Raw genomic sequence first — 23,755 nt, forward strand, 5'->3', positions numbered from 1 at the left:
GATCTGATCAGACACATTTACAAGATCTTAACTCAGTCATCTACAAGATTAAGGACCCATTTAGACAGTTCGAGAACTCGCATACCAGTTTTATTCCATTGCGGTATTTGATGAATGTTGTGCAAAATTGTATGTAACCTCAACAGCCCGCAATGTAACTAAAATCGCATGCGAGTTCGCACGCCGTCTAAATCAGGCCTAAAGAGGTAAATGGACAAAATAATTTTATAAATGTTATCTAATAGCATTATGTATCTCCTAATAGCTGCGCTGGGTAGTACGCTTGCCGTGTAAGTGTGTCGCTTGAGCTTGACGTAACCGCGCTCGATAGTCGACCCTTTAAGCTACATACAGACATTCCAGATACTTACACATCCAGCAGGATCCAAGAAGGAAATGTCCCCGAAATACGCCCCGTCAAGGCCGACGTGTCCAGTATGTTTGACGTCGCCCTGAGGGCTGGAGATCATGCTACGCTGGATGGTGCGCTTGCCCGTGTACGTGTGTCGCTTCACGTCGCCACGGGACAGCGCGGAGCGGACCAGCCGCGCCGACTGCCGCGCCGGGTTCGGCGATAGAGAACTGGACACGGTACTGAGCGATTTCTGGGTGAGAAAGTGCGTGATCAAGCAACCGTTGTTAGCGCGTGGTAAATGGGCCCGGAATGAAAATAGCACCGTCACACGTGAAACTAAGAGTCGGTAGCATCAAAACGTCTATCACCGTTGAAGCGTTCGCTAAATTTGATTGTATGGGAAGTGCCATCAGACCTCTGCTGCGTTACGTTGACGTATCTGTTTAATGTGGTTGATGCAACTGGCCCTAAAAGGATCAAAACGCTTACAGTTACGGCCAATAAAATAATATATATGCTTAAGACAGCAGCCAGAGAGTTTACTTAACCTTTTGAATGCCACGCATAAGAATAACGCGCGCGGCTTGTCATCGTGAACTTTGTCGGAATGCATGAATGGGGATAGTGGATATTGGGCAGTTTCCGCGCGCGTCAGGGGACGTCTTTGGTGGTTAAAGCCTAATTGGTAAACATATTATATATATATATAGGTATTATTGGCCATTGCTGTAATAATAGTCCAAAGTACCAAAATTCTGGCAAGAATCACTCTATAAAATCTTGAATTACATATAAATATTTATCAAATTAACGAACAATGAATATGGAAGGATAACCTCAAAAAAATCAGTAATGTGTCAATTCACATTTCACATTCATTTACTGATATAATAACATATTAACAATTATAAGCGTTGATCTTTTTGTAAAATGGACACATTATTGTATTTATTTTTATTTAGGGCATCCGCAACGTAGCGCGAGCGGGTTAACAGAGACTACCTCTTCTCTGTGAGTTTCGCTAAATGACGTTGCGAACGCCCTTAAATTGTATGTCAGCAACCAGGTTCGTGCAATATTTAACCATACTCTTAATAGTCGACAAACATGTATGTAATGTACACAAACGAGATGAACCCATATGATCAAGGATACTTACTGAAAGTAGCATGGAAAACATTTTAAACATTGATAGAGTGTGAAAAAATCGAACGTAGAACCATTTCGGAAAGTTTTTAAGCGTTGGGTTTTAAGAATTTGTTAACAAAATGGAAAACTTACGTTTTTTATTTCAGAGATCTTTCCTTACAGGAAACTTTACGAGAAATGAAGGTTACTCACATCAGTCTTAGTGTATGGCTTTGTGTTGCTCGGGTTGAACATGCCACAAGCGCCGCCCAGGAGGACGCCATGCCACATAGATGTTTTAGTGCTATTTCTGAAATCATGTAGATACGTACAGGTTTACAGGTAGCTCATAAGCCATCGGTCAAGTTAAAATGGTTTTTTTTTCTAGTAATAATACCAGTGGTAAAAAGTGTGGTTAATTAGAGTTTTGAATGATTCATGGTTAGTTTTATTAGACTTATATTAACCGGGATATAGACCGTGATTAGTTGATTACCTTTTTGATTTTTGTCGAGTTCCCGATACGATGCATGTCAACTGCGTCGAAATATCGAGAGTTCGACAAAAATCAAAAAGGTAATCAACTAACCACAGTCTGTATCCCGGTCAATATAAGTCTAGTCAATCAATCAATCAATCAATCAAAATATTTATTCGTAATAAACTTAAAACTACACAATATGCAAAAAAACAGTATTACACAGTACATTATTAAACAGTAGTACAGTGGGATTAATCTTTATTACATCAACTAATTAATACTCAGTTTACTTACTCTTTGCCAAGAACTGTAATTATTTGTCCTGATTTATATTCTAATAAATTATTTCTTCTACCGTCTTCAGTCTTTTGAAAGTTCACCGTAGTTTCAACCTAAAAATTATAATTAACGTCATACATTTGACTTATTTTAGGTACTTTCAATAATCACATATTTTGCAGGCTGATCAACTTTAAATTAATTATAACGATTGCTTAGCGTTCACGGACTATGTTGTGTCACCCATCTATGTATGTATTGTTAACATAAAAGTACGTACCTGTTCCGGTCGAATAGCTCTTAGTTTCGGCCCTAGATCCTTAAACTTGGGCCGGTTGTTTGGATCATGTGACCAACACTCCAACATAGCGGAGTAATAGTCTTCTGGACAACACTCTGGCTTTTCCAACCTCTGAAATTGAAATGTGTTCAATTACGAACATTATGATAGAAGTGTTTAAATACTTTAAATACATTTGTATGTACAGTCAGCCAAAAAAGTGGTTTACCACTTTTCGACCTTATGTCTTTGAAATAGACTCGAAAAGTGGTAAACCATTTTCTTGGCTGACTGTACATAGTGGCACATGACACGACAATTTTTTTTGTTGGGGGAATTGTGGTGTCATTTCCTTCCTTTTAGTCCTTGGAACCTTGGTCCTAGGAGCCAGAGTTCTAGAAATACGATTTTTTTCATTTGTTTTTCAATATTCATCCAAAATCTGTCAAATAAAATTAGGTTAAATTTATAATACAGTTTATTAATAAAAAAGGCCCATGTGTTTTATGCTGTAATTTGGAAGACTATCAAACAAATTATGCATTTACATACAAAAAAGTTACAGGGCTTCGAATATCACATTTTGGATGATTTAGGAAAAATAAATAAAAATCTCGTATATCCAGAACCGTGGCTTCTAGGACAAAAGTTTCAAGGGCGAAGGAAATGACACCACAAAACCCCCCAAAAAATTTATCGGGTCATGTGCCAAACACCCTGTAAAGGTGTGGACTGGCGTCTGCCGACCCTCAGCTTCAGTACGCATACGTTTTTAGTAAAGAGAAACGTAATCAGCGGAGCATTAATAGTTATGAGTTGTGTATAACATCATCATTCTCTTGCCCTTATCCCAGTCACTTGGGGTTATCGCAGCAAGAGTTATGTATAACAATATCCATAAAAATATCACTGACATCTCTTTTAATCTGTAGGATTTAACTATACCTGAAAGTTGGGTGCGTCAATTGCTTCAAGAATCTGTTGACCCGAGAATGCAGCCCAAGGCTGAAAGCCGTAAGTAAACATCTCCCAGAGACAAACGGCAAAAGCCCAAACGTCGCTGGCTGATGTGAATCTGAGGTATAAAATGCATTCGGGAGCACACCTAGAAATATGAAATTATCTTTGATATATGCTATAGTAAAAAGCCGGTGTGAGAAATCGACTATTGGTCAACACATCAAACGTGGTGCATACATAAGCAACTACATTGCGTGGCAGCTTTCGTTACGCTGTCACGTAGTGTTGGAATAATCTTCCTCCACTAATCTGACAAAGCAATACTATTGGTTCCTTTAAATCAAAACTGATAGCGTACCTAATGGACCAAAAGATCTTTGCTGTCGGAACTCGTACGCCTATTTAAAATTAGCGAATTAAAACCACGTTTTCCGCAGTCCGCATAGCTTTCAAGTGTGATGGAAAACGTATGAAACCGTGTGCGCTGATTTTTAAAATAGCGCCTAGAGCTTAACAACAAACTTAGCATATTTGACACTTGTATAATTTGCCACGGAAATAATCATTTCAATGATAGCATAATACTTACCAAGCAACTGGCAACTTGAGATTGACATTGTAATTCGTTTGATAGTAATCCTTTCCAACACCCAAGGCGCGAGACAGACCAAAATCGGAGATTTTTACCCTATCCTTGTTAAACACTAAAATATTTCTTGCTGCTAAATCCCTGCAAATCAAAACCATAAATGTATTTAAGTGGAAAAGTACCTAAACAGTATCACAAGGAAGCAAAATGGCACATTTGGCGAGGTTGTAATTGAATTCTAAAGGAAGGGAATAATTCTACAAGGAATATAAAATACTTTTTCATCACATTTGCTGTTTAAAGGTCTCATTGCGTCTACGTGTACTGAAGAATAATGTATTATTTTATTCCCAAGGGAGTAATGGATTTCGTTTTAAAAATTAATACAATCCGTACAATACTTCAGGCAAAGGATGTTTCTATCAGTCAAGGATTTTTTCTGCACAACTAAAATTTGACTATTAAGCTATAAAAAAATATTATACGGTATGAAAAATGCATTTTATTTATGTACATTTCAGTGTGTTTTACATTTATTTTGTAAATTTCACGTAGATAAATTGTTATAATTTGCAATCTGGCAGGAAATTGTGACGGCCATCTCGATTTGCGCTTGACCGCGTTGCCATAGCAACGGGCAGTACAATACCGCCATTCATTGAAAGTTTTGCCTTATGATTTTTTTCTCTGTGTTTTCCTCTCAAATGTGATGAAAAATATTGTGTGTAACTCAGGAGGTAAGGATTTTGTAAACTCGTGTCTATAACTCTCTCCAGCCTGCGGCTGTCGCGAGTTATTAACACTCGTTGACAAAAGCCCCAGTACCTACCTTTTTGCACAATATACTAATGTATCAAGTGCGATAAGGTAAAGTAAAGGATAAGTTTCCCTTTTCAAATTTCAACATAAATTCTAATAAAATAATGTATATGAAACGTAAGTATCTTTCTTGTTTGATGGAAAGCTACATTTTGTTCGTATTTTGGATTACCTATGTATCAGTCTTTTATTTTCCAGATAAGTCATGCCATCACAGATCTGTTCCGCGAACTCGCAGAGGTTTGGCACGGGAAAGTTTGGCCGCAGCGACACTTCGCGGAGGCATTCCAACAAAGAGCGAAGAGGTGCTAGTTCAGTTACCTATAGATAAAACAATATTTTACATGACCTAACATTTTATTAATGAGCAAATCCGACGCCAAACGAAAGCGAAGTAAGGTGTTCGTTTCGTGAGCATTTCGTGAGCGTTTGTGCCATTCGGCTAGCCACCAGGTCTATCAACACACCAACGGGGAATAGCTCTCTTGATTTTAAGTTGTTTCCTTAGGGCTGAATTAGACGGCATGCGAACTCGCATACGATTTTAGATACATTACGGACCGTTGAGGTTACAAACAACTCAGTGCACCAATCAAATACGCAATGTAATGAAACTCGTATACGAGTTCTCGTACCGTCTAAATGGGGCCTAATGGTGATCAGTAGAATTGAGATTTAGATGCTGAGTTGTGATTGAGATTTAGTGCGAGAAGTGGTTCATTTCTTGTCAGGTCCAAACATCGGAGGGCCATCTGTACTGAAACCCATCTGTAGGTGTGTTTTTTTTTTTTTTTTTTAATATGTACTTTTAGGTTTAGTTTATTGACGATGCATGTTGCGGATTTTCCATTGTCTTACTTTTTGACGAAGCTTGTAGCTAATAACGGATTTTTATTCAGTTGACGAAGCCTGCGTTGCGGATTTGAGAATATGGTCTCTGAATAAATTAGTAATTCCCTAGTTTAAAAAAAAAAAAAAATCTGTACTGAATAACGTCGTACGATACACGTGCGAAATTTATCGCCACTCGTTTCGAACTTCTTTTTTTTGGCACTTGTATCGTGATGTACTGATGGTGCTTCTTTTACGCACTAGTGCGAGAAGTGGTTCATTTCTTGTCCGGTCCAAACTTCGGAGGGCCATCTGTACTGAATAACGTCGTACGATACACGTGTGAAATTTATCGCCACTCGTTTCGAACTTCTTTTTTTTGGCACTTGTATCGTGATGTACTGATGGTGCTTCTTTTACGCACTAGTGCGAGAAGTGGTTCATTTCTTCTCCGGTCCAAACTTCGGAGGGCCATCTGTACCGAATAATGTCGTACGATACACGTGCGAAAAGGAAGTTCGTACTCGTGTCGATTTAAAACACTCCCTTCAGTCGTGTTTTACTTTATGCCAGATCGCCACTCGTTTCGATCTTCCTTTGGATCGTAATGTACTATAATGACGTTCATTGGATTTCGTTTTATTTGATATCAGCTTTTGCCCGCGGCTTCGCTCGCGTTAGAAAAAGACAAAAAGTAGCCTATGTCACTCTCCATCCCTTCAACTATCTCCACTTAAAAGATCACGTCAATTCGTCGCCCCGTTTTGCCGTGAAAGACGGACAAACAAACAGACACACACACGTTCCCATTTATAATATTAGTATGGATTTTACAATTAATACTTTCTTTCGTTTAGTGTAGTGAAAGCTTCATGTTACACTCGGGGACAATTTTTTTTAACGGACCTTAAAACTGTTGGCATTGCAATGTCACTTTTAAAGTAAGGTACAGCAGGGCAAATCTCGATTGGGGGGCAATTGTAACTGATCAATTTTTTCCAGTTGTGTGTAATAATACACTATGATGTTGAGTTCTACATGTATCCACTGAACACGCCTACCATATATGACCGATGGACACTATTTAATAATGCAAACATTGTAGAACATGGAAATAATTGAACATTAATGCCCCAGTCGAGATTTGTTCCGCTGTACCTTATCAATATTAGCATGAGCGTTTAAACAACTACTTTGCCCCCTTGTAAAACAGACAACTATAGTCTGTTACGGCCCGGCCACGACATTGGTCTGAGCGCGACAGCGGTGAGCGGCGGCCATACATTGGAGCGAGACACAGCGATGGGACTTTTCATTCGCACGTATGGCTGCCGCTCACCGCTGTCGCGCTTAGACCAATGTCGTGGCCGGGCCGTTAATACTCACCAACATTAACGAGTCCAGGTGCAGCACTACCCCATACAAGCGAACGATATTGGGGTGCTCAATACTGTGCATCACAGCTGCTTCCTTTAAGAACTCGGTCGAGTTTGAGGTCATTCTCTCATGGCCTAGACATTTAATAGCCACTTGCAACTGTAATCAAACAGCATAATGTTAGTGGCCATACACATTTTTGAAATAAATAAGATTTGAATAACACAGACGAGTCACATTAGTTCAACTTTGGATAAATTCAACAGTTCCAAGGAAAAGTAACACATTCTTATCTAATTCTTATTCTTCACATAATTATTATTAAATTGGGACTTAATCACGTATGACTACCTAATACATAATATGTATTCGGAGGGTATATGTATATATCCACCACGGTAGACCACGGGGATAACGCGCTCCCTAGAACGTTGGAGGTCAGTTTAATACGCGAATAAGTCCCAAAAAATATTTTTATACAAACTTTGGCAGTAATAATGGCATGGTCACACAATGTCATTTCAAGTGACTTTACATTAAATTTAGTCTGACTTAACTATTAGAAACTTATGAACAGAGTTCGGAAAGCTATACCTACCTTTGGTCAAATTATACCTCTGAACTTAGGAAAAAGGTATAGATTCGTTGGATTCCTTCAACTGGCCAAAGATAAACTGTTCAGAAGTTAAAATAATCAATGGAATCAGGCGTTACTTTGCGGAAATCCATTTTAATCATAAACTAGAACATTCACATTATAAATAACGTGCAAGTCAATCAGTGCTAACCTGTTATACTTGCGTATTTTTTACATGTAATTAATTTTCCCACCCTCCCACCGCAAAAATAAAAATAAATACGCAAATAAATACAACAACCCACCACCAAAAATACAAAACTCGACACGTGTTTCGCCTCTCTACGAGGCATCCTCAGGAGCTGATGTTGACGGTCCGAAGTTCCGCAAGTCTTGCTTTTATTTTTGCGGTGGGAGGGTGGGAAAATTAATTGCATGTAAAAAATACGCAAGTAATTGTAACAGGTTAGCACTGATTGACTTGCACGTTGTCTATTCGCGGATTAGCAAAGGAATGTTCTAGTTTATGTTCAGAAGTTGGCTGTACCGAAGTGGGGCACCGTCGGCTATGTGTACGAGGATATGATTTTTACGTTTACATAATGCCTTTTTTTTTAATTGGCGGATATTTCGATCGGCCGTTGCGATACTCACTCTCTGACTTCCAGTAGCCCACGTGCCCTGTTGCACCACTCCAAACTGCCCCATTCCCAGTTCTTTATTAATGGTGATATCTTCCACGGGTATAATGTGCTTGGTAGGAACTTTAATGTTATTTTCAGAGAATGGCTCGAAATCGATTGGCATTGAACAATGACCCTGTAAATACTGTAAAACATAAATTAAGAACGTATTTTTCAGATTACTTTAGAATATATTAATATGGGTAATTCCATGTAACAGAGTAATGTAAGTGACCAATTATTTGCATGTTTTTTTATTCATGGTGCTAATTTAAATATCAATATATCTAAGGATTAAAAGTAGGCTTATCTAGAGATAAATTAAGACTTCAATTTGCATCATAAATAAAAAAACATGCAATGAAGTGGTCACTTACATTACAGTTACGTGGAATTGCCCATATACGTTAAATATATGGAAGCTTTTCTTGATATTATAATATAAAAATGCTAATTGATTAACTATGAAACTGATATTTTTATGAATATATGTTTAGATTAATGTAAATTTGCCATGAAACACAAAACATACAATACAGGTTAAGGCTAATGGGTGGTCTCCTATGTTCTGTTCAAAGGAAGCCTTTTCTGATAGATTATGAGATTTTATAGCAATGAGCAAGACCTTTAGGCCGTTTTCACATTATCCGATCCGATATCGGATGTAGGAAGGATGTAAAATGTAAGATTTATGCGCTTCCAGGTCTTTATTTATGTATTTAATAGATCATTAGTACTAAAAAACGATATACAACGCAAAAATTGCGGATTTAATGCAGATGGCACTCTCCTACAACAGTTTTTGTCCGAGGCACCATCGAACTGCCGATATCGGCAGGACGCTTCCGACATTTTTGGCATGCCGGACCCCCCGCCAGCTGTGTGTGCGTATATAATGTAGGTATACGTTTGTAGTAGTGTGCGTGACAAAAATGGCGTCTATTAAACAGCTGCTGTTAATGATGAATTTATGTTGAAAAACAGATTGTAATTCATCGTCCGAATTGCGGATACTAATTTTTTCATCTTTTGGTACCTAGATATAGTTAAATTTAAAATTGTAAGTATTTATTTTACTTGCCACTCTTGAGTATTTTTATGCTCGTTATTTTAATTTTACAATAAAATAGTAAAATTATACTGTTTATAATTATTAAATATAAAACTTTCTAAAAATATTTTTGATACAAAATCATACTTCATTGATTTGGAACAATGCGTTTTATCGGACCGACATCCGACACTATCGGAAGCGTTTATCGGATGTAGGATGTCGGTCCGACACCCGATATCGGATCGGATAATGTGAAAACGGCCTTAGACCCTATTTTGGAGAACACTGTGCTAGGGCACGAATGCCTTGTTGGATGTCTCAAAAATGAGCAATTTGTTAGACATACATTAAATGGTATAAAGTCTAATTAAATTCATTTCCAGTGTTAAAATAATGCATTTTCAACAACTGCCAGTGGAAAAAATAGGAGGTACAATTAAAACTTACAACATCATTCTTCTTATTTGAACTGAGGAGTTTCTTGATTTTAGATATATAGGGGTTAGGAAAATACTTTGAGTAGACTTTCTTGTACCGCCTTTGCTCTGGCTTGGACAGTCCTATTTGCACCAAATCTTCAGTCACCACAAACTTTAACTGTGACACTTTCGCAACTTTCAGTATATCCCTGAAGCAAACATTTCTTATCAATATTTTGGAATACTATACAATATTCGGTGCCATTAAAACATTTTAGATTTTAGTGTATATTATTAAAATTACAATAAATAAGTATGTATCAAACACATTTTAACTTTTGAACAATTTCTCTACAGCAATTAGCAGACACTGCAACTGTGTAACTGGGGGAGCGAGCCGGGGCCCATGCCCCGGGTGCCAAGTCCAAGTCCAAGAAGGGTGCCAAATTTGAACTTCATCAAGACCAAGGGGCGCCACATTTGTATTTTTTTTAGTTTTTGCCCCCATCGAAAAAAGTCTAGATCTGGTTCTGAAATACTTCGCAATGGTCAAAAATTACCAAGTCAAGGTTTACTGCTGAAACTAATAGTTTCAATTCAACTAGCAAATAGTGTTATACATATTGCAGTCTTTATTGTCCAAATGAAACATATCTGCCTACATAAAAATAATCTTAAGGGTCCCCCCACATCTAGCGTCTCGCGAGCGTAGCGTCGGGCCTACTGTATGAAAAAAGACGCCGCGTCGACGTCGCGCCGACGCAGCGTCAGGCTTTGCCATACAGTTGGCCCGAGGCTACGCTCGCGAGACGCTAGATGTGGGGGGACCCTTAAGAAGTACATATTCAATATGTAATATAAGTATTATTTGCTACCATGTACATATACAAATACTTGAGTATGTACTATCGAACCAACTGATTCATGAACTTGGCAGATCATTGGTTTGAATCTTTCAAACCTGTAAGGTTTCAAGGCTTATAATGCACTTAGGTTGTTTTACATACTAACTAAAATATGTCACTACAAACATGTCAGTGTTTAATAAAATGATAACAAGTTTGTCACCAAGGAAACCCTCACTGCAAGCGAATTACATTAAGACGGTTTGGCAAAATGAGCTTATGGTGGGTCATGATTCAATTGGTTCTATAGTAGATGTAAATGAATGATGAAACTAGGATATTAACCCAACTCTTGCATTAGCAGTTAGTAACATGCACACTAAACAAAATCAAGTCAATGCTGCAGTAAATGTTTAAGAGGATACGGTAGCGAAAATGCTAAAATGGAAAGGAGCCCCCCTTTCAACTTGGGAATTTTAGTTAAATATACAAGTGTTATTAACTAGATTTATCGAAAATTGTCCATTAAGAACAACTCAGTCAAAAGATATTTCAAAAAAATCTTTAAAATCGAGGTTCCACTCTCGACTCTTTCCTCCTTCGAAACTTAATCAATCGGAACGAAATTTGAGAATCTGAATAACAATGAAATAATCTATGTCGGACCGTTTAGCTTTTTTGGTTAATTGTTACCAATCTTGAGTATCACACCTGTTTTTGCGCCACAATGAAAAAGGCCGTTTTTGGAATATTTTGATTGGCTAGAGTCTTTAAAAAGCAGAATATCAAAAAAATCAAAACGGTCCGACACAGATAAAAATAATAACAATCTGTGTTGAAAATATCATTGTTCTATCTTCAAAAACCAGGGAGGAAATAGTCGAGAGTGTTTGTATGGAGAATTGACACCTACCATATCGTCTTAATAAAATGTAAGGTTTCAGGTGTATGCCTTAGACTTTGCTTTGCATTAGTTCTAACTCAATTACTATATACAATGGCAACGGCATTCCTAAAAGTGTGTCAAGGGGCTGCTAACAAGAGATTTAACATTTTCACTGAGTATTCGACAACCTGGTCTGGTCTGGTCTGGCTCAATCGGTAGTGACCCTGCCTGCTAAGCCGTGGTCCTGGGTTCGAATCCCGGTAAGTGCATTTATTTGTGAGATGAGCACAAATATTTGTTCCTGAGTCATGGATGTTTTCTATGTATATAAGTATGTATTTATCTATTTAGGTATGTATATTGTCGCTTAGCACCCATAGTACAAGCTTTGCTTAGTTTGGGGCTAAGTTGATTTGTATAAGATGTCCCCAATATTTATTATTATTTATTATTATTTGCAGCAATGCTGGCAATGCTTGCTACAACAATCGCCACAAGCAGAATCAAAAGCACAAGGGCAAAGTGAGTGTATTTTAATGATTAAGTTAAGTTGACTTACACCCTAACAAGAGCCTAACCACGGTCTAGTTGTTTACATAGGGATAACTATGCGCCTGTGACGCAGGATATTATTTACATACATACATACAATCACGCCTGTATCCCATAAAGGGGTAGGCAGAGCACATGAAACTACTTAAGTTTCAGGGCCACTCTTGGCAAATAAGGGGTTAAAAGAAAACCAAACTGTGGCATTGCAGTGACAGGTTGCCAGCCTCTATATTAGGATATTATTTACTTAAACAAATTTAATGCAGTGAATGAAAACTTTTAATTTCATAGAGACAACTTATTGATAATATTAAATTTCTGTTGGCTGTCAAATAAAACTATTTCACTTAAGTTGTACACATAATTCGCGCCTGCAACTAGAAAAACCATCGCACAAAAAATGCTCACGTCGTAACAATCACACGAGGCCAAAGAAAGAGAAATAATAATTTGATATCCTTACCTAAATAACTCATAATACTGTTGAAGTTCCGCTTCTTCAAGGAAATCTTTGAGATTCTCATGATCTTCAAGAATTCCATCTGAAATTACCAAAAAAGAAACATTTGTGAGACTGCTTAAAAATGCATTAAGATACATGTTATAATTCTTATGATGTCTTGGTATAAACGCCACGTACCCATGCCGACTCAACAAGGTAATATCAGGCACAACTTTATACATAAACACCATTCAATATTTAGTTAATTCTACATTCAGAATCTTCATAATAGTACAAACAACTTTATTTATATTGTAATGATGCTGCCTGTTTTATCTAAATCTAAATATCTACCAAAACTTTGACAGTTATCAGTGTGACCAGCATATAATATTAAATTCTACCATGAAGTATTAAGCCCAACACTTGCGAATTCCTACCGCAAATTTAGTGTAGTTTATCCATACTAATATTCAAGGATCGGACAAACGCCCGTCATTTCGAAAATGTAACCCTGTTCCGTACAGCAGAGACTTCCTTATGTTAATAAAAAAATTGTAAGTGTTTTATAAATTTATTGGACCATATAATTTATATCCAGTGACAAATTAGTTACCTAATGATTATTATTACGAAAATTACTTTCGCCAATAAAATAAAATGACCAAAATTTTTTTTAAATTTTCAGGTGTGAGCCTATAACGACGTGAATTTAGGACCCATTTATGCGTTGAAAAAGTCCGTTCACAGTCTACGGACGCCATAGGGGCATATGTAATCGTTGACATTGGTATATTGTTTTCCCAATATGATTGTGCCTCGGAGTTAATTTTCTCATGAATTTCGAAAAATTTGTTTCCGCAATTCAAAAGATTAAGAAATTAATACAAATCCCCAGTTTAAAAAAAGATTTTCTTTACATAAAAAAATATTTCCAAGTCATCCCACAAAAAATTCTTGAACTACAAAGGACGAAGTTACACATAAAAAAAGCATTTAAAATTGTTAAGGACATAAGGACTGTTTTACAAAATATTCCCGGAATTTTTAGATCTACAGCTATGTCAAAATTTCAAGCAATTTTTAATAGGAATCCTGATTACATCACCGTGAAACAAATTCATGAGAAAATTAACTCCGAGGCACAATCATATTGGGAGAACAATATACCAATGTCAACGATTACATATGCCCCTATGACGTCCGTAGACTGTGAACGGACTTTTTCAACGCATAAATGGGTCCTAAATTCACGTCGTTATAGGCTCACACCTGAAAATTTAGAAAAAATTTTGGTCATTCTATTTTATTGGCGAAAGTAATTTTCGTAATAATAATCATTAACTAATTTGTCACTGGATATAAATTATATGGTCCAATAAATTTATAAAACACTTACAATTTTTTTATTAACATAAGGAAGTCTCTGCTGTACGGAACAGGGTTACATTTTCGAAATGACGGGCGTTTGTCCGATCCTTGCTAATATTATAAATGGAAAAGTACACCGCCCTCAAGTCCATTAAAAAAAATGGAAAAGTGTGTGTCTGTTTGTTTGTCCATCTTTCACGGCAAAACGGAGCAACGAACTGACCTGATTTTTTAAAGTAGAGATAGTTGAAGGGATGGAGAGTGACTTAGGGTACTTTTTGTCTCTTTTTAACGCGAGCAAAGCCGCGAGCAAAAGCTAGTTATTAATAAAACGAGGGGCTGAGAGTTTCAAGTAGGTATAGACCATAAAAAGACTTTTGCTGCGCATTTCGTACTTAGTCAAATTTACTCATAAGAACAATACATCGACGTACTTACTTCAATTTGTAAATCGTCTAAAATTATATGAATATGTACTTGGGTCGCCCGTCCGTCTATAGGTCTATATGCCTATTAAGAACTCCTATGTTAGGAAAGCATTGAATTGAAATTAAAACCGGGAAAGCTTGATGGAATCATAAACGAGCCAAGAAAAGAGCGTACACCCATCTTAAAGGCCGGCAACGCACCTACAAAACCTCTGGTGTTTCGGGTGTCCATGGGCGGCGGTGATCACCCATAAAAAAAAACACTTAAATAACAAAAACGGTTCACATTCATGAGAGGGCATTGTTTGAGCGTGTCTTAGAGGTCAGTGTTAAAGAGGTTACTCTGTATACGTTGCACTCCATGAAGCATTATGCGGGCAAGTCAAATGATATTTAAGGTTCACAAATCAATCAAATACTTTTTCCATTAGTAAGAATAAAGGTATTTGTACTAAGTATTTTGTACCTATTATTTATAATGTGCAATGTTAAAATAGAATCGGTGGTCGAAAGGGGCCACACACTTTCGATCGCAAGGGATTTTGTTGCGATTTGTGATATCGTATGCGATCAAGTAAATCGTCGTTCGAAATGTCATTTATAAATACTACGTATCAAATGCCTTATTTTGACACTAGAAAAAGTATTTGATTAATTTGTGAACCTTACTATTTGACGTTTTCGCAAAATGCTCCACGGAGTCCGACGTATTTTTATATGTATACTACCTTAGTATAAAATTTCTTTTACTATTCTAGTAAGGGGGCGTTTATTAATCACGTCATACGTTTTTAGCTTATTTTAGACCCCCCACCCTGATCGGACAGGTGATTTTTGGTGATATTTTCATTTTTAAACCTCGTCAGGTTTCAGGATAGTCTGGTAATCTAAATGTTGAAATATTAAACAAAAATAGTATAGTAACGCAGAGATATGACTTTTTCTTTACTAACTATGTAACTATAATACAGTGTAGAACAGAGACAAAAAAAAATACAAGTGTCGTGTTAAAATACCCGTATATTGTTGATATTTGCAATAAGTGCAAGTGAGACACTAATCCAAAAAATTCTCTCTCATGTGGACACAATTATTTTGGCCAATGAACTTAATCTGGTTAATCTATAAATCTGTGGATTTTCTACCAGAACTAAATTGATGACTTAATGTTTTACGCTAGCAACATCGAATCAATCGTGCAAATATGGCGTTACGATTTTACAAAATGCAGTGGGTGATTATTTTGTTAGACTGTCATTTCTAAATTTTTATGAAAGACATGCTCATTGATTAGAACTTTCGAACTAAGTCGTAATTCAAAGTTAAGTTATCGAGTGAAATGTGAATTTATCGCAATGTAGGTGTCAACACTTAAATTCTTATTTAATAAAATTTCTTTTTTTGCGTATTAAATTGCGTTTATTGCGATTGTTTAGTGAGTTCTGGTTTCACAGCTGATGTATCTTAATTCTGGGATAATTAGTCATATTATTTTATCCATATTATAGTACCAATTTAGGTAGAAACTAGCCGTCAAGACTAATGTTCTGTAGGGCATATTGCTACTTTAATTTGTTTAGGGATTAGTATGTGCATAATTGTTATTGTGATGTTTAATGTTGACCCGTTACATACATCATTGTATATTTTTATTAAAACATGTAATTAGCTGTAAGTAGTAGAGTTACAATCATAAATATTGTAAAAGGTTATGGACTTGTTAAGTTGAATCAAGAAGGCTGCTACAATACAAAGAAGAATGTGGGGTATTCCAGCTATAACACATGATTTCCAGGTAAGTCAATTATATATATTTTTAAACGCCTTATTTTATTGTTTTAGTTTTAACTCAATATTGCCTATATTTAGGCAAATGATATATTGAATATTTTACTTTGTTCCTTTAAACCTTTGCAGCATACAGGTTGTATTATTTACTAAATGTAGGGTGTATTGTTTCTTCCAAATTAGGAATAAAAAAAAATCAATCAGGTATCAAATAAACATCACACATATTGTCTAATAGGTATCTTCTGTAGCAGCAGTAAACAAAACTAGTTTAGGTTTATGTCCCGGGAAATGCGAATTTTCGAGTTTTCGAACTAAGGGAAGCTTATTCACCCAGGTACTATTTTTTAAGTATACAGGTAATGAAGATGAAATTGTGAATTTGTTTAATTTTAATCAGTATTCTGGAGATAACATTGACTAGCTAGAGGCTTATCGTGAAGATTTGGTGCCCTGGGCATATTGCATTGCTGTCCCATGAAGTGACAATAAATTAATTTACACCTTGAGTCGTGGCCCAATAGGCCTATAGCAACTAGTCCACATGGTACATGGTAAAGTCCAGCTATTGTCTTAAACTAATTGTGCAATAATTATACTGCCATCAGATCATCAGATCCTAAAAGGCAGTCTTTCACACTAGCTAAATAGTCTCAATGTACAGAAACCATTTAATTATAAAAACATAGACTAATAAAATTATCTTAGACTAAATTGTAGTGAGTCTGTGAGTCGAGTCATGTTTCTGTCCTGGTTTCAACAGGCTTCCCGTCGCATATTTTTAAGTTGTTAGTGCTTAACTGCAATCTTTGATTCTAGAAAACCTTAATCTACTTAAAGAGATTTGCAAATCCAACTGTATTGTACTGTACTGTGTTCACTGAACTATAATTTAATCATCATATGTGAGTGTGTTTAGTAAAACGTCCCACTTTGTCGCTTACCATAAAAACAGGATTTGCTTGTATCTTTATATGAATAAACTGACAAAGCAGCTTTACAGCAATCAACAAAGTGGGATGTTTTACTAAACACACTCACATATCATTGTAAATCAGGTATTATTCGATTATAAACAAGTCATCAGCATTTGAGTCATTATATTAAGAGGATTCTCTAGAAATTGCCAACAGGTTTCTGGGTCGTTTTATTTTTGAAATCAGAGACTAGAAATATAATTGTAGTCAAATGTAAAATATCCTCAATTTATGTAAGCTGGAAAAACACAGCTTTGTTTTTTCTTTTTCTCATTATTTTAAAACTTTATTGAATCACAGTCTAGTTTTGAAATCTCCTCCATGGTGAACAATTCTTTTTTGATCAATAGTTTTGTTTTAGGCCGATTTTAATGGTTTGGCAGATTTTTCGACTCCTGAATCCCCATACAGTAAAATTCATTGGAAAATACATATGTGAAAAAAAAAAACAGTCAAATTGAGAACCTCCTTCTTTTTTTTGAAGTCGGTTAAAAAGTAATGGCAAGCTTCTAAAATCGTACTCTTAATTCCTATTTCTTGTCGTAATCGAAATTGTAGTGAAACCGAAATGATCCAGTAATTTGATAACACTGTCTAAATCTATTATAATTTGATAAACTTCGTTCTAGTGGGAACCAGTAAGAAGACAAGTCTTTTTCCATTGTCTTGGCAGGGCCGGATTAAGGGTAGAGCGAGTGGAGCGGCCGCTCTAGGCGCCACATGGTAGGGGGGCGCCAAAATCGAGGATGTGGAAAAATCCATACAAAAAAATAATATATACACTGCGTGGGCGCGCACATATCACAAAATGGCGAGAGGAGGCGAGAATGACTCCAGCTATTGAAAATCTAGATTTGGTTATTCAGATTAAGTGGAAAGTTGGGCCACATTGCCAACATAAATACCAACATTCTTGGGCGCTGTTGTTAGGGCGCCGTAAAAGGAGGATTCTAGCCCTTGACGAACCACATTGTTATGCGGCCGAACGAGAAAATTACGTCGCTATCCAAATGCAAAAATATGAGTCTATCCGATAGTCCAAAGCATAGTTTCTCATAAAGCCAAAGGCGCAAAACGTCTCAGAGAGGCGCAATTTTGTGAGTCACATGCAGGAGATGACGAGCGAACTTCAAAGCACTAATAAGATCCCGAAGGGAACTTAGTGGCAAAATACCGAAATGGGCACCCCGACGGTGACGACCGAGTCCGCAGTAAATCTCTTAATTAACTCTTATATAAAAATAATAGTGATGCCGAAATATATGGCCTAAAAACCGGGAATCTAGGCGCCCTGTGAAGTCTAAATACCCCAAAATATGCCAAAGACCGCAGCTCTGCAGGAGATAAAAGCTTGGAAGTTCGGAAAAAAATCGCGCTCGCTTCGCTCGCGCTTCCTATTTATATTTGTCCTTTACTTACTTAAAAAAAATTCCACACTCGCAGCGGTCGCTTTTTCATTTCAAGTCTGCTTTCCTGACTTAGTCACTATAGTACTCCATTTTGTTTGTTATTTGATGTACATGATATCCACGTTCAATCCCACGTAACTATACTAGGGTGCAACTGAGAAAGTTCAACCCTTTGTCTCATTCGTACTTCGTATGATGAAATGAAATCTTCGTGTGAAATCTACATGAAATGAAATTCATAAATTCTGTATTGCGTTAATCTTCAAATTACGGCGTTACGGTGAGAAAAAATTTCGCGCTCGCTATGCTTGCGATTTTTTTTCCTCCGTAGTAAAACTTCTTCCCAAGGGCGCCGAAACTCAAACTCGCTCTACCCTAATCGAGAGCACGGGCCGGCGCTGGTCTTGGAAATGTTAAATTACAATCCGAATAGTCCACGCCTCAAGAACAAAGGCTTAGCAATTATGGATCATTGTTTTGTTTCGATCCAGGATGCATGAAGATTTTTTTACGTCATTGTTTTTCTACTACACTGTACGCATGTACAGTTAAATCGGAGATACACCTTTCATTTTTGGTCACGGGATAGTCTTGAAAACGGTATGCCCTTCAAAAATTACACCTTAGTCATATATTTGACGAAGGTGTAATTTTTGGCTCCTTAGTGAAAACTTATATTCACCCTTCGTTACACATTTGTTAGGGGCTCATTGACTGTCATTATCAAGTTCGGCTGTCTACAACGGCCTGACTACTTCTGCACGGGAAGCATGGTTGCGCGATAGACGAAAAAATATCAGGCCGTCAGTGGCGGCTGGTGAAAATTTTTGCTAGGCAACACGGAGCAAAAAAACCTACCTAAACATTAGGTACTTTCCTAGGACTTAATTAATTTTAGGCAAGCCGATGGGAATCTGCTTGTATGGACCAGCCGCTGCTGCAGGCCGTCCCTATCGCACTTATTAATAGTGCGATAGGGACGGCTTGATATTTTATCACTTATCGTGCGACCATAATTGCCTGCCTGCTGTTAGCTGTTACCAACCACTTCCTTTGTAGTAAGAAAACGGCCAAGTAACATATTTTGACTATGGTCTAGAATTAGCTGTATTTGAGAGGTTAGGATTTACCGAGTTAATAAGGAGTTAAAGCATGGTTCGACATTTCTTCCTCTTCTTCTTATGAATCTTATAATGTAAATCTAGTAAAGAAATTTGTGAGTTAGTTTTGCCACAGAATATATAATAGTACAAGTACAGAAGGCCTACTGCTTTGATGTTTACGGAATGCCGCCTTTTTAAATGCCTACAAAATTTTAACAAAGAAAGGAGCCGCACGTGCGCAGCGTCGGACGATAGGGTTGCCTATGGATTAAAACGAATTAATATCAGATAAAATGTTATACTATTATAGTCAAGTTTTGGGTACTCTCTAGGTATATATACAGTATTTATATATTTTTGTAAGTCCCAACATCACAAGCCTTATTGAACTTTTCCGTGGGTATATCCCAATAGTGGATATGTGTAAAATTGTCCTATTATATTCATGATGTCTATTTAACTAAGCATTATTAGTCATTCCACATGTGGACATCGCATATGAACCTTAAAAAAAACTCGCGACGTAAAGTAATAATAGAAAGTACGAACGTGCGTTCCGTGAGAACGCGCGCCACCCCTGATTAGGCCGCGAACTCGCGGCCGCCAGCATGTACTTGTAGCGCGGCGATAGAATCGTGGAGTGAGCCGCCCCTGGTTTTGCTAAGATATATTTTTATACCAATATTATTTTATTTTATTGCCTGTGTGGTGACGGGTTAAGAATTTCACCACCCCTTTTCTTCCCGTGGGTGTCGTGTCGTAGAAGGCGACTATGGGATATCCAGGGTTAAATTGTGGCGTAGGCGAGAGGCTGGCAACCTGTCACTGCAATGCCACAGTTTCGTTTCCTTTCGACCCCTTATTTGCCAAGAGTGGCACTGAAGCTTTAGTAGTTTCATGTGCTCTGCCTACCCCTTTATGGGATACAGGCGTGATTGTATGTATGTATGTATGTATGTATTATTTTATTTGTTACTTTTTTTTAGGGGTTGGACGGTAAAAGCTCCCCAGGTTGTAGATTTTTAACCGCCTTCCAAATCTCAAAGGAAGGGGTTTTCAATTCGTCTGTTTTTTTTTCGACGTCGCGCCGACGCGGCGTCAGAGTTTGCCATACAGTTGGCCCGACGCGACGCTCGCGAGACGCTAGATGTGGGGGGACCCTTAAATGTTTGTTCCTCGATATATCCGTCGTTACTGGACCGATTTTGAATTTTTTTTTTGATTGAATGTGTATGCATACAGATTGGTCCCATTTTTCTCAGAACCCAGTTCTGATGATGGGATCCTGGAGAAATCGAGGGAACTCCTCAAATCTGAAAGGCATACATATGGTGATTTTTGTGTTTTTAAAGGAACAGCATGCATTTACGTACGGAACAGTGACATTTGGTGCAGTGGAACTCCTGATGATGGTCAGAATGGAACTCCTCAAATCTGAACGGCACACTTATAGTGACTTTGGTATTTTTATAAGAACAGCATGCACTTACGTCCAGAACAGTGACATTTGGTGCAGTGGAACTGCTGATGATGGTCAGAATGGAACTCCTCAAATCTGAACGGCACACTTATAGTGACTTTGGTATTTTTATAAGAATAGCATGCACTTACGTCCAGAACAGTGACATTTGGTGCAGTGGAACTGCTGATGAAGAGTGAGCCGCCCCTGGTTAGAGTTCCGTTCTGATAATCATTCTCATCTGTAAGTACTTCAGAATCATCCAGATTTCAAAATTGGTTCAGAAATGACGGAGATATCGAATAACAAACATTAAAAAATATACAGGCGAATTGATAACATAATCCAACATTTGAAAGTATTTATCAACAGAACCCCAAAGGAAGGCGGTTTTTTTTTCGTAAAAATTATTTTGTTGTTTGTTCGTTTGTTTGTTATCCATACTAATATTATAAATGTTTGTATGGGATTTCTTAATTTTAAAAGATAAAACCATGAAACTTTATATTTTAGCACTTGATAAGAAATCATTAAACATCTTGATAAGGTCGAACGCGATTAATTAACATTATTTTTACCTTTTTTCTTTTTTTTTTGTGTGTCGTGCGGTGGGAAATAAACATTAACTAAAAGCGGGTAGATTATATTTATTTGTCTACCCCGAACATTTATATATATTAATATCGGGTAGTTTTGTGTTCAAATAATTAATTGAAATACGGTTGTACTCACGTTATTATATCGCTATTGCTGCGACATGTTTCGGGCCAATTCGGAGGCCCCTCTTCAGGCGTATAGGAGTTCACGCGACGGCTAGACTCCGCAAACTGAACGCGCCGCTCGCCGCTCCGCCCGCTGCGCGCGCGCTGATAGGACGGGGGAGGGGGGCGCAGAGCAGTCTGCTGCTGTAGTTGTTGTGTAGAGTTCTGGTAGCGCGGCTGTGTCGACCGATGGAGGTAAGCACACTGCACTCACTGTGTCCACACGATTGTCAAAACACATTTTCCGCTTCACATTAGGTATTACCGGTTTCCATGCTGGTGGCAACATCCAGCCTCCGTCCCGATTGAAATTAGGGCGGCGTCCGATTTCAATGGCCTCGAGAACTTTGCGTGGTACAAAACATTTCTCCCGTACCAACAACCTTGCTCTATCGAAGCGTATAAAATGGGACGCGCCGGTATCGTACGCGTGCTCTGCCACTGCGGAATTCCTGGTGTCCATGTTCTTCACGCTTCGTATGTGTTCCGACAACCTCGCGGAGACATTCCTTCCAGTCTCGCCGACATACGCTCTACCACAGTCACAAGGTATCTCGTATACCCCCGGGCTACCCAGTGGGTCCTTATCTTTAGGAGAGCGCAGCACCTGCCTTACCTTTGTGTGGGGGCGGAAAATTGTCCTCATGCTAAACCTACGGCGTAATAGGCGTCCAATGGTATCCGTTACCCCTTTAATGAAAGGCAAGAAAACAGGCGCTCTCTCGACCGTATGTGTTCGCCGTAACGTGCTCGCACTTGCCGCCCGCTGACTCTGTCTCCAACTGTACCCATTCTTCTCTAACACCTGCCTTACATGCTGCAGCTCGCCTTGCACGTACTGCGGGTCACAGAGCCGTAAAGCCCTGTTGATGAGAGCGCGTGGCACCGAAGACAAATGCGCAGGGTGATGGTGCGAGTCAGCTTGCAGGTACCTGTCGGTGTGTGTAGCCTTTCTATGCACCTTATGAGTCAAAAGGCCACGTTCGTCCCGCTGCACTAAGACATCCAGAAAAGGTAGAGCCCCATTACACTCTTTCTCTATAGTGAACGTAATCTTGGGATGCTGCGCGTTCAGGTGGGCAAGTAACGGGTCTAGATCTCTGCCTGTCACTACGGCAAACACGTCGTCGACATATCGCCACCATAGCCTAGGCTTATGTGGGCAGCTCTCCAACGCTCTCTGCTCAAAATTTTCCATAAAAAGGTTAGCCACCACTGGAGCTATCGGAGAACCCATTGCGACTCCTTCTATCTGCAAGTAGTATTCACCCCGCCACACAAAATATCCACTAGTGAGGCAAAACTCTATCATCTTCATGTACTCGGTGAGAGAGTCGTCGTGTTCGGCCATTCGTTTTATCAACTCTATAGTTTCCGCTACCGGTACATTAGTAAATAAGGAGGTTACATCAAAGCTCACCATTACCTCATCTTCCTGCAACATAACTCCCTCAAGTAATTGCACAAAGTGCGTAGAGTCTCGTACGAAGCTAAACGTATTACCAGTTAGAGGTTGCATAACGTGAGTACAACCGTATTTCAATTAATTATTTGAATATGTCTCACGGAAGTTTAACGTGTATAGTTTTGTGTTGTTTACATCTCCGGTGACATTTTACTGGGACGTCAGTCTTCCGCGACCACGGCCAGTGCAACCTGGCCGAAACGTTGGGAAAAAAGGTAAAAATAATGTTAATTAATCGCGTTCAGCCTGTATGTGACTTTAAATATGTGTACAAAGCGCGAGAACTTAAAGTGTTATCTTGATAAGGGATAGGGATAGGGATAGGGATAGCGATAGGTATAGCGATAGCGATAGGGATAGCGATAGGGATAGCGATAGCGATAGCGTTAGCGATAGCGATAGCGATAGGGATACGGATACGGATAATATGGGTATCG

General features: G+C 38.2%; 4 protein-coding genes across 7 annotated transcripts in view; 2 read left to right on the plus strand and 2 right to left on the minus strand.

Annotated features, from left to right (window-relative positions):
• LOC125241440 (activated Cdc42 kinase-like) overlaps positions 1 to 12,887 on the minus strand; it is a 32,702-nt gene extending 19,815 nt beyond the window's left edge. Inside the window, exons 1-12 of one of the 3 annotated variants that reach the window (XM_048149932.1) lie at positions 12,756 to 12,887; positions 12,579 to 12,657; positions 9,861 to 10,041; positions 8,331 to 8,495; positions 7,109 to 7,258; positions 5,064 to 5,212; positions 4,073 to 4,213; positions 3,469 to 3,628; positions 2,524 to 2,655; positions 2,259 to 2,356; positions 1,697 to 1,793; positions 372 to 605 (exon numbers count right to left, since the gene is read on the minus strand). In XM_048149932.1, coding sequence (XP_048005889.1) covers positions 372 to 605; positions 1,697 to 1,793; positions 2,259 to 2,356; positions 2,524 to 2,655; positions 3,469 to 3,628; positions 4,073 to 4,213; positions 5,064 to 5,212; positions 7,109 to 7,258; positions 8,331 to 8,495; positions 9,861 to 10,041; positions 12,579 to 12,657; positions 12,756 to 12,759 — 1,590 coding nt within the window. In that variant the 5' untranslated portion in view covers positions 12,760 to 12,887. Of the gene's footprint in view, positions 1 to 371; positions 606 to 1,696; positions 1,794 to 2,258; positions 2,357 to 2,523; positions 2,656 to 3,468; positions 3,629 to 4,072; positions 4,214 to 5,063; positions 5,213 to 7,108; positions 7,259 to 8,330; positions 8,505 to 9,860; positions 10,042 to 12,578; positions 12,658 to 12,755 lie in introns of all 3 variants that reach the window. The other 2 variants (XM_048149931.1, XM_048149933.1) reach the window with 2 other exon arrangements.
• The window catches only part of LOC125241443 (neuronal calcium sensor 2), a 122,631-nt gene that overhangs the window by 31,471 nt on the left and 67,405 nt on the right, over positions 1 to 23,755 (plus strand). The window lies entirely within an intron of this gene.
• Positions 13,824 to 23,297, minus strand: LOC125240463. Its single transcript, XM_048148356.1, has 2 exons — positions 22,068 to 23,297; positions 13,824 to 13,829 (listed from the first exon to the last, which is right to left on the minus strand). The coding sequence occupies exons 1-2, from the start codon at positions 23,295 to 23,297 to the stop codon at positions 13,824 to 13,826; spliced, it is 1,236 nt and encodes a 411-aa protein (XP_048004313.1).
• The window catches only part of LOC125241441 (neurocalcin homolog), a 92,045-nt gene continuing 83,855 nt past the window's right edge, over positions 15,566 to 23,755 (plus strand). Inside the window, exon 1 of one of the 2 annotated variants that reach the window (XM_048149934.1) lies at positions 15,566 to 15,713. The gene's annotated coding sequence lies outside the window, so the exon portion shown is untranslated. The remainder of the gene's footprint in view (positions 15,714 to 23,755) is intronic. The other variant, XM_048149935.1, reaches the window with a different exon arrangement.

The sequence above is a fragment of the Leguminivora glycinivorella genome, chromosome Z, assembly GCF_023078275.1.
Source record: "Leguminivora glycinivorella isolate SPB_JAAS2020 chromosome Z, LegGlyc_1.1, whole genome shotgun sequence".
Lineage (NCBI taxonomy): Eukaryota > Metazoa > Arthropoda > Insecta > Lepidoptera > Tortricidae > Leguminivora > Leguminivora glycinivorella.